Here is an 11,132-nt window from a genome sequence, read left to right as displayed (position 1 = left end):
ACTGTTTTGAAATATAATTCTGTCTTCAGAAAGGTAACAGGGTCGGCAGTTTTACAGTTTCATTTGACATTAGCCTGAAATAGTTAACATTTTAGGATCATCCCCTACTGACGGAAACACAAGATAAACTGATATATACGAAAACAGAGGTGAAATGTGTTTGTGTTTGTAGAGTTTGATTCTTATTTTTAAACCACATGTGAGAAGCACAGAAGGCACCTGTTTTGTGACCCTTCTGCTTTAAGCAATGCTTAAATGTCTTCACTTTCTGGACTTCATGATATTTTTTGTGTTATCAGTATGTTTCCATGCCTGAAAATATACAGCTAAAGAGGACACCCGTTAAAAAGGTTTACCTGACATCTGTCAAATGCTAGAGCACTTATCTAGTTGAAAAGGTATTAACCCTTTCAGGCACGGTGGTTATGTTTGAAACGCTGTTCTCATTCATGCCACCACATTGGTATCACCATGAAATGAATGATAAAACTATGAAATGCATGAATTTTTTAAGATAAAATGTAATTGGTAAATTAATTATTATGCACTTATTTGATGCAGCAAATACAATGAAGAAATGTTTTTGATGAAATATTAAGAGTGCACGTGTGTTTTTAAATAATGCGCATAGATAAATAATTTATAATAAAAACGTAACAACAACGCAACATAAACAAAAAGATTCATCCATTTGATTACATGGTGACTTGAAACGATCTGATGCTAAATCTTTTTAAAAAAAATCTTATTTCTAGTGACAAACTGTAATATTGAAATTTAATTTAATTTAATGTAAATTTAAAATAACTTATTCCTGTGATGCAATGCTGAATTTTCAGCATCATTACTCCAGATGTACTTCAGTGTCACGTGATCCTTCAGAAATGATTCGCTGCTCAATAAACTTTATTAATCAGTTTTACTGGACTGCTTAATATTTTGGTGTAAACAAAAACAGCATTTATTTGAAATAGAAATCGTAACATTATAAATATCTTTACTGCCACTTTTGATAAATTTAATTCACATTTGCTGTATAAAAACACTGGTTTCTTAAAAAAAAAAAAAAAAAAAAATGTAGGCTACTGACCCCAAACTGTTGAACAATAGGCTAATGTCATATTTTTATGCCAATCGGTGGACAAAACAGATATAGCCTACACTCATCAGCTTTATACACTATCACGTGTTTTCAATTTTCATAAACAAACTTTAAAATAAAATATTTTTAATGAATTGTAAGAAATGACCGTGCCCTTTTTACGTTTTTACTTCAACCCCTTAACAGTGTTCACTGGGAGTAGTGTATAACTACCATACATCAACACTATTGTATGAAAAAGGAAAACAACCTTCGGTACCTTATCATGATGGGATGCTGTTGTTTATTCGCAGTGACGTGGGTGGGATTGCGACGCTGTCTTTTTATTACGTCAGAGTTCGATAGCGTGGCAAAGGGGCAGCGATGGATAGATCCTAATGGAGTTTATAAAGTGTGGTCAACAGCAGCACACACCGAGGACCACTAAACGTCACGTACAGGTGTCATCTAGCCTACGTCCCAAAGGTGAGGAACACACATACTGGTGCTTATTTAGTCGCATTCAGCCTAACATCATAACTGCTGGCTGCTTTATTGGACTTTATGGTGAGCTCTGTGTGTGGAGCTACTGACTGTCAGTGAGCAGGTGCTTTATCTTTTGACCTCGGCTTTATTTGCGTTATTAGGATTTGTGCTATAAAGGTGAGATATCTGATCATCTAGAGATACTTTGTATCGTGTTTTGGAGAATCAGCACTTTAATTGTGTAATGGTCAAATGAATTACTCGCGCTGTGCCAGTATGGCCTCGTAGAGACAGCTGAACGAAATGTCAAGTTTATAAACGAATAAATCATTTTCGGTTTTTGAGAATGTTACTCGCAACGCGTCGTGAGCCGTGCGGCTTACCGGTGCTTTTCAGGAACTGACTGTGCGCGTGATGCTGCCGGTGAGCGTTGGCTTATTATGAACAGTCACGGAACAGTAAAGAAAAGTGAGGAATTATAAAACTTTCTTGTACATTGAAGCCTACTATCGGACGTATGCCGCGTCAAATTCTTGATCAATCAATCAAATGAAGTCAGATCAAATTGTCGCCAATGATTATTGCAGACTGCAATGATGTTTTACATATCAAGACTTTTTATTTTATTTTTTTTTGTCCTGGTGTAGTATTATAAAGAGACAGCTGTGATAATGAAGTTTTGGGCATGTGGAACATATGTTCAAATGTAATGTAATACGAATAAAATTGTAAATAATAATAGATAAAAAATCTTTCAAACAAGGCGAAGTGAGGAGAATATGAATTTGACATTAATAATGGTCAGTCTAATCTCATATATATATATATATATATATATATATATATATATATATATATATATATATATATATATATATATATATATATATTATGTTTATTTTTACCCAATATATAGGCTTAAATATATATTTTTTTTTTTCTTAAAGAAATCGGTCACAGGACAATATGACTTAATGGGACACAAACAAGGATCTAAAGATGTCAAGTTACTCAGCACTCAATCCCACAATATGGGTGACAATCTATCAATGTGTGTGTTTGTGTGTGTGTATTGATTTTAAGCATTATTTTTTTATGCATATATATATATATATATATATATATATATATATATACAGTACATACATAAATGCAATAAAATGCAGGGAGATGTTTATTCCTCAAGAATACATTCCAAAAACATATTTAACGTGTTTAGATAATACTGTAAAATGGATGATAATTTGCTTGTTGTCTCATCCCTGTAGGCACTTGAGTGAGGAGACATAATGACGGAGGGTGTGGAGATTCATCAGGCCCGGACAAACAGAGCTGATGCTGCCACAACCTCTGTAACGCGGAGCAGGACGTCCTCTCTGGAGGCCGTAGAAACCTCCAGTTTTCCAGAGGTGCAGCATCATTCCACTGGAGGAGCGGAGGACAGCGGCGGTGGCTCGGTGGCGCCTGATGGTGGCTGGGGCTGGGTGGTCGTTGCAGCTACTGTTCTGGTCTTAGCGATGACTCTGGCTTTCCCTTCTTGCATTGGGATATTTTACACTGACTTGCAGAATGACTTCCAGGCCAGCAACACTGAAACGTCATGGGTGCCAGCCATCATGATAGCAGTGCTCCATGCAGGCGGTAGGGAGGGATCTCTTATACTACTGATTCATGATGCATTAGTTCATCCACGCTTTGACGCAATCCTCACAGTGCTCCCGTATTCACCCACACCACAGGGTCAGAAAAACACTTCTCTCAAGTTACTGTACTTAAATGGTTGTGCAACACTGATCTGTTTCATGACATGAAGGATAAACACACACAGAGGTCAGAGGATGACAGTGGGAGTTTTGGCCATCGTAAGTGAGATATTAAACCGTAAGGAGTGTGCGTTGATATATCATTTCACAGGGAAATTTATCCAGTTATTGCACACCATCCCAGTGAGTACTAACTCAAAGAATAGCTGACGTGGTGAAAAGGATTTGGGGCACTGGGATTTTTATTCAGCTTAATGCAGCTTATTCATCGTTACTAGGCAGCTGTGCTTGAGGACAAAGTACACCAGATATGCATCCATTACCATTCTTTGATAAGAGTAAAGACATCATACATACTGTATTTGATTTAAATCACATTTATTTTCATATGAAAAAAAATATTTTGATTTAGTAATTCATTTAGAGTATTAATATAATACTATAATAATTATTTACTTTTATAATTGATTTATCAATTTACAGTACCACAATTAATTTATCAAACTTAGAACTTATGAGTATGAAAAAATATACATTATATATAATGCATACACTACCATTCTAAAGTTTGGGGTCTGTAGGATTTTTTTTTAATTTTTTTGTGTTTTTCAAGGCTGTAATTATTTAATCAAAAATATACAGCAAATACAGTAATATTCTGGCATTTTATTGCAATTTAAAATAACTGCATTCTATTTGAATAATAATGAAATGTAATTTACTCCTGTGATGCAAAGCTGAATTTTCAGCATCATTACTCCAGTCACTTGATCCTTCAAATATCATTCTAATATGCTGATCTTCTGCATAAGATACATTTATTTTTATTATCAGTGTTGGAAACAGCTGTGCTCCTTAATATTTTTGTGGGAACCATGATACATATTTTTCAGGATTTACTTTACTGACACTTTTAATTAATTAATGTTAATGTTAATCTGTATATACAATAATTTGAATAGTACTGAACATCGAGAAATATTGCCTGCTGAGTGTGTAGCATAGTGAATAGTAACAGTTTATTATCATCCATTATAGATACTGACTAAAAGTAACTTTGCAAGTACATACCAACTTATTATCTACAAGCCCTAAACCTAACAGTATACTAATCAGCTAATGAGAGTTAGTTGACATGTAGTTGCAAAGTTAGTAGAATGTCTAAAGTGGACTATTGAAATAAAGTGTAACCTAGTGCACACTTCATAGGAACCTTATGAACTAAATCGCTTATGTTCGGCCAGACAGCCCTGAATCAGGCAGGAGCTTGTTATTATATTCCTGAACAGACAAGATACCATTGTTCTTCTTTGAGAAAGGTTTATTTGTCTTTCCAGCCCTTTCTCTTTGCTGTCAGCTGGTCAAGTTAGTGCCAAAGACAATGTTAAGGTGATCCTATGAGTTTGTTTTTATGCAGTGCCGTGATGCCTAAAGCATTCATTTAAGGAGGGCAAACGTTCAATCTCCCTTGAGGTTTTAAAGAGCTTGAAGTAATTTGCACTGCACTAACTGCTGTGCTCACTGGGTGCAAAGTGTCACATCAAATCAAGTTTCTTATTTAACACACAAAAAAGAAAAGGCCGTAAGGGGATGATGATATTCTTTGACATTAATTTTCACTCTTGGTGTCTTGGGATGTGATACCTTCTCAGACTCAATCGATAAAATAACTTTTTAAAGGTGTGTAATTTTTTTTTCTTTTTTTTTTTTTCAGACTAATGTGCAAAGACAACTATAAATACGCCTAATGGGATGATTTCCTGAAAAGTATAAACAATTTCAGGACATTGCTCCGTTTGTTTGAGTGGTCAAACATGTTAACCAGTGGTGTAAATTTGGGACGGGATCAGAGTTAGGAGGATTACTTTAAATATATATATTATTCCAGTATAAATGACTAATTGCTTACTGAAAATGTAATCAATAACTTAATCCAAATATGACAACATGAGTATAGCAATCAGATTAATCGTACTTACTTTTGAACTTCATCGCAACTTATTCACGTCCTTCTCCACAGCGACTGACATGTGTTGTATTTTATACTCAAGATGTCCAGCGCTGTAATAGAGCTGTATATGTTTGAGTGCTTTCTTCATACAATATAATTATATTTAACCCAAGACCACACTGGCATGTTGATAAAAATAGATAATAGATTGATCTTTTGGTAGGGTGTGCACAAGTGCAGAACAATGTTGTATTCTTACTCGACAGCACTATCACTGTTGTGATTGATGGACAGACATGAGTTGTTAAAATATGGAAGGTGGATGGGGCCAAAATCCTTTAAATGGAATGCATGAAATTTATCAGTGTCAACACACACTGTTTGTCTGTGACATCACACACAGCAGGCAATGAATTTGCTGTATTTGAAACTATATTTTCATATGTGATGTAACTGTACACCCCCCGCATGTTATGTGTAAGTCTTCAGAAATTTGAGTGATTTATGTAAATCTAGTCTATGTTTATGTGGGCTGCATCATATTACTGCATGGAAATGGCAGCCTGATCCCATAATCAAATTCAGGTCTTTCTGTGAGAGCGTATCAAATTCAGTGAACAGACTTTCATTTGCACATATAGAGTGTTTCAATACCAAATGTAAATAGACAGTGTTTGGGGGGAAAACTATTGTTTGTCATCATCTGCTGGATCATCTGTACATCAGATGCAGCTATTGTATGCACACCGTGACACTGTGTTTTCGCGACCAGCATGTTCATTATTGTTCACATTACAATACCTTTGTCTCTCCGTAGGCCCCATATGTAGTGTTCTCGTGGAGTGCCTCGGTTGCCGTACAACAATAATTATTGGTGGGATCCTGAGCGGACTGGGAATGGCAGCCAGCTCATTTGCACAGACATTAGTAGAGCTGTATATCACTGCTGGCATTATCACAGGTAGGCAGGCCTCTGGATTGCCTTCTCAGAAATTGTTGTGAAATGATTGCTCAGTAGGCCGCATGGACTGAATTATCATCTTTCCTTCTCAGGAATGGGATTCTCTTTGTCTTTCCAGCCGTCGATCACCATGGTGGGGCACTACTTTGTGCGGCGCAGGGCGTTCGCTAATGCCTTGTCTTCCACTGGCACTGCACTCGGGCTGAGCACCCTACCATTGCTAGCCAACTATCTGCTGAGCAGCTTTGGTTGGCGGGGCAGCTTTTTGGTGCTGGGAGGGGTTCTGCTGAACTGCTGCGTTTGTGGGGCCGTAATGCGCCCCCTTGGGGCCAAACCAAAGATGGAAGCCAGAACCAGACAAACAAACAATCGCCAACTCAAAACCAATTGCCTTTCCATTTCTCAGGAACGAGAGGGTCTGAAAGGCCGTCTACGGGCCACTCTCTCCACTGTCATGTCTTTCCTGCGCAGGCACATGGCTTTCGACCTGCTGTGCAGTAACCCATACTTCTGTGCCTATGCTCTTGGGATGTCCTGGATGATGCTGGGCTTCATGGTGCCCCTAGTTTACCTGGTTCCCTATGCCACCGCTTATGGTATAGAGCAAGATCGAGCCGCTCTGCTGATGGCCATCCTCGGGTTGATCAACATCACAGTTCGGCCCGTGACAGCACTGGTTTTCGGGCTGCCTCGCTTCCGTGGAAGCCATAACTTTGCATATCTGTTTGCCACGGCGGTGCTGATCAATGGATTAAGCAACTGCATCTGTGGGATGGTGACCAGTTTCCCAGGACTGTTGGCGTATGTTCTAGTGTTTGGGTTTTCCATGAGTGTCATCGGCTCCTTGTTGTTCACCGTACTGATGGACACGGTGGAGATGAGCCGCTTCCCATCCGCCCTGGGCCTCATCAGCATTATGGAGAGTATCATGCTGCTGCTAGGCCCGCCGTTAGCAGGTGATGTAATGCATTTTTCGTATGCTTTAGCACTACATTAGTGGGTTAAAATGGCATGCCTGCTTGTATTTGTCAAGGCCAAGATATGTCACCTTCATACACTGTGTTCTTTTCCATACAACAACAAAGTGGCTCTCACAAAAAAAAGAACAACAAAACCATAAAAGTAGTTCCTTTGAAGTAGATTCATGTACAATATCCAACAATTAAAGTCATAGAATAGCTTTATGATAAACAAGCCAGAATTTAGGTCAGTATTTCTTCAAATTTCTTCTCCTCCACCTGTAGGGTACTTGGCAGGCCCAAACTGGCCATCAGGAGATCTGAAAATTTGGCCTTTCTTGTGACTTATTTTTCCTTGTCATTTATTTATGTAGTTTATTTATTTATATTATGGCTTCTGTAAATTATTATACTCATTTGTAGTTGGAACAAACGTTTTAAAAATCAGTGTAGGTTACTTTTTATTTATTTATAAATATATAATTAATAAATATTAAAATACAAATATATTAAAAAATAATTAAATAAAAGTAAATTAATTATATATAAAAATACAATTAATTACAGTTATTTTCTCTAGTTTTTTTTTGTTTGTTTGTTTTTTTTATTGTAAGTTGATACTGAAGGCCAGTGGGCTTGAAAGCTGGGGTAAATTAAAATGTTAGGATCAAACAAAATGAAAGTTTCCCTCTATTTGTTTTATTACTCTTGATAGTAATGTACATGTAATGTATATTATTATATATTTTAAATTTGCCCCAGTCTGGCCTTGGGAGTTTGAAATATTGAGCAGTAGTTGTATGGACTACATGTGGTTTTTTTAACTGCTTTTTGGAGTTTGACAGCCCCTAGTTATTATATGCTCTCAAAAAAGATTAGCCCAACATTTTCCGCCTAACATTTGTGTGTGTTTGTGTGTGTGTGTGTGTGTGTGGTAAGTATGAGTAATTGATGAGAGAATTTTAATCCCTTTATAGAAGAAAGAAAGAAGTTTGGTCAGTGTGTACCTGGTATTTCCTGCTGTATGGGGACCAAAAGTCCCTACAACCATAATACTATCAGTCATTTTTGACCAAAAAGGCATTTTTTGGTCCCCCATGAGGAAATCAAAGAGAATAAAGTTTTTTAATGAGAGGGTGTAAAAGTCTGCGTGAACTGGAAGTTGCAAACAACTTTTCTCCAGTGTTGTGACGTATTTCAGAGAGAAACAGAATACTAAATGAGGAAAAATAGTGGGCGTGGCTTTATTTTCCAACTAGCACCTGATTGGATCTAGAACCAAAAATGCACCTCCTCACCATCTCTCCTTTCATGCACTGTCAATGCTCGCAAACACACAGGCAGCCAGTCTACTGTCAGTTGGAGGGCCATGGTTACGGATGCTAAGCAGGCACCCATTTTCAGATTTTGATTAAAGATTACGAAGCCAAAATTTTTTTTTTGTGTGGATTGACTTGCATGGATGAATTGTTCACCACAAAAACTATCGATTTAGGCAAACAAAGTAAAATTATGTCAGTTGTATTTATTTATTTATTTTTTTAATATGGCCTTTAGAAAAATATCACACAAAATTGCATTTATAAAATTATTTCATTAATATGGCCTTTAGAAAATTCTGTCATCATTTACTCTTACCCTCTTTTTAATCCAAAAGCTGTGACTTACTTTCTTCTGTGGGACGTAAAAGATATTTTGAAAAATGTTAGTAACCAAACAGTTTTGATTTGAATTACAATAGAAGTTAAATTGATTGAAAATTACACAAAACAATATATTTCTATTTAAAATAAATGCGGTTCTTTTTAACTTTCTATTTATCAAAGATATAAAAATTATATCTCAACACAAATATTAAGCAGCACAACTGTTTTCAACACTGATAACAATGAGAAATGTTTCTTTAGCAGCAAATCAGCATATTAGAATGATTTCTGAAGGATCATGTGACACTGAAGACTGGAGTAATGATGCTGAAAATTAATTCATTATTCCTGCATCACAGGAATAAATTACATATTCAAATAGAAAACAGTTATTTTAAAATGTAATATTTCACAATATTACTGTTTGTACTGTAATTTGTACTGTTTTTGATCAAGTAAATGCAGTCTTAATGAGCATAAGGGAATAAGACGGACCCTAAATTTTAAATGATAGTGTAACTGAATATTTTGCAATACTTATTAAATTACAGAATCAATTTAATGGTATGTTCTAGTTCTAACATCTACCAGCAGGGGCTGTTTCACTCTATCACAGTGACTGAAGAAAAAGTGTCTTTTGTGACTTTTTATAAATCTTTTTTTTTTTTTTTTCAGGAATCCTGGTTGACAGCACTAGGCAATACGCCTACGTGTTCTTCGCCTGCAGCATAAACGGCTCTACGGCTGGTCTCTTCATCATGCTGTCTTTCTACTGGCTGGACAGACAGAAGGACAGAGAGGTTAAGAGCTCCTTTACTCATAAAGACACAAACTCACTGAAGCAAAGCATTAAGATGACCATAGACTGTGATTACAGTCCAGTGCCTTTACATAGTAACAGTGTCAGAGACATGGAGACTGATGTGTGATGTATGACCACCTTGTTTGTCTTTCACCGTACTCATTTTGTTCATCCAGTGCACAGGAACCTAGTCTTTACCCATCCTAGTTAGTGGACAATCAGATGTATTTTTCACAACGTATGTACACTGCTGTAAGAATACATTGGACCAAAACTTTTCATAGTCCTTTTCTATTACATGGTGCCTCATGGGAACTTTACTCACTTCAAATCATCTCATAAAACATTTTGAAAATGTAATTTCAGTTAATACTCTAGCCTACTTCAGGATTGCTAACAAAGGCTAGTAATAATTGACATTCACATTACTGTAATTTAGATCCTTCTGGGAACAAATGAATGTAGAAAACAGATCATGTAAGATTGTGCAATGAATGATTTTTTTTTTTTTCGAATTATTATTTCTAGATGCCTTAAATTATAAATGTTATATATCTTATAAATGATTTTTTTTTTTTTTAGTTTTGTGTAGATACTGCTTTTTTAAATCAATAACTTATTTATATATTTGTATTAAAGACAATTGTCTGTTATTTTCTCTCATTGCTGTTTGTGTTTGATCTCAATGGTAAATTGTTGACTGCTGAGAGTAGAAAAGCAGACCAATAATAATAATGATAATAACTGCCCTGCTGTAGTCACATGATCAAGTCAAGCTGGAAGTAAAGTCACATTACCTTCCTCCCTCGCCAAATTAGAATGCCTAATTTAAAGGTGCACTCAGTAATCTGTCCCTTATTTGAAATAAATGAATAGTCCATCAAAAACATTTAATGAGATGCTGAGATGTTTGATGTCCCAACATGTCCAATGTACTGTACAGCCGAATTTGTATACTTTATATAAACAGAATCAGACTGTACTGCATGGTGTTTGATCAGGATAATGCTAAAAATCCAGTGATCAAAAATTGCATATGAATATGCAAAATTATTTATTAGTTATTGTCTTTATTGCATTTAATGTCCTTTTAATAAGAATTTGGTGTTAACAGTTCTGCTGCCTATGGGCTTCATCATTTTCCCTTTATTAATATTAGTCTCAGCTCCTAAGAACCACAAGAGGGCAGCAATGTCATGAATATAGCTCAACAAAAAATAACATGACAAACAGATAACTCAATTTAAATAATCATGACAATATATAAATATAACAAAATTTTTTCATCATGACGATGTCTAAATATTACATGACAGAGCAATTTCACAATTCACAGATTTACATTTTAATATTTATTTAATAAACAAATTGTTCTGTTAATGCAATAAAATGTATGATTAAAACGATTAATAAAATACACTATGAATGCATCATAAAACATTTGACCATAAACATTTTATTTCCCGTTATTCACTGGTGAGCA

At 35.7% G+C, this 11,132-nt stretch overlaps 1 protein-coding gene across 3 annotated transcripts; it reads left to right on the top strand.

Moving 5' to 3' along the window:
- The first annotated feature begins 1,386 nt into the window (after positions 1–1,386).
- On the top strand, positions 1,387–9,927 carry LOC109048151 (monocarboxylate transporter 6-like). 3 transcript variants are annotated; one of them, XM_042720018.1, is made up of 6 exons: positions 1,387–1,567; positions 2,528–2,618; positions 2,836–3,208; positions 6,099–6,242; positions 6,335–7,198; positions 9,523–9,927. In XM_042720018.1, exons 3-6 carry the CDS (start codon positions 2,857–2,859, stop codon positions 9,774–9,776), a joined length of 1,614 nt encoding a protein of 537 aa, XP_042575952.1. In that variant the 5' UTR covers positions 1,387–1,567; positions 2,528–2,618; positions 2,836–2,856; the 3' UTR covers positions 9,777–9,927. The 3 variants fall into 3 exon arrangements, with proteins under 3 accessions (XP_042575952.1, XP_042575950.1, XP_042575961.1); XM_042720016.1 differs by lacking the exon at positions 2,528–2,618 and having other exon boundaries at positions 1,389–1,567; XM_042720027.1 differs by lacking the exons at positions 1,387–1,567; positions 2,528–2,618 and adding an exon at positions 1,605–1,744.
- The last annotated feature ends 1,205 nt before the right edge of the window (positions 9,928–11,132 follow it).

The sequence above is a fragment of the Cyprinus carpio genome, chromosome A3, assembly GCF_018340385.1.
Source record: "Cyprinus carpio isolate SPL01 chromosome A3, ASM1834038v1, whole genome shotgun sequence".
Lineage (NCBI taxonomy): Eukaryota > Metazoa > Chordata > Actinopteri > Cypriniformes > Cyprinidae > Cyprinus > Cyprinus carpio.
Note: the sequence above shows the minus strand (reverse complement) of the source record. Positions and strands in the feature narration are given on the sequence as shown.

Bases quoted from the DNA above. Each gene is read 5' to 3' on its own strand.
- LOC109048151 (XM_042720018.1), top strand. From the start codon at position 2,857: ATGACGGAGGGTGTGGAGATTCATCAGGCCCGGACAAACAGAGCTGAT. The intron at 3,209-6,098 runs GTAGGGAGGGAT...GTCTCTCCGTAG, and splicing joins AGCAGTGCTCCATGCAGGCG to GCCCCATATGTAGTGTTCTC. The intron at 6,243-6,334 runs GTAGGCAGGCCT...TTTCCTTCTCAG, and splicing joins CACTGCTGGCATTATCACAG to GAATGGGATTCTCTTTGTCT.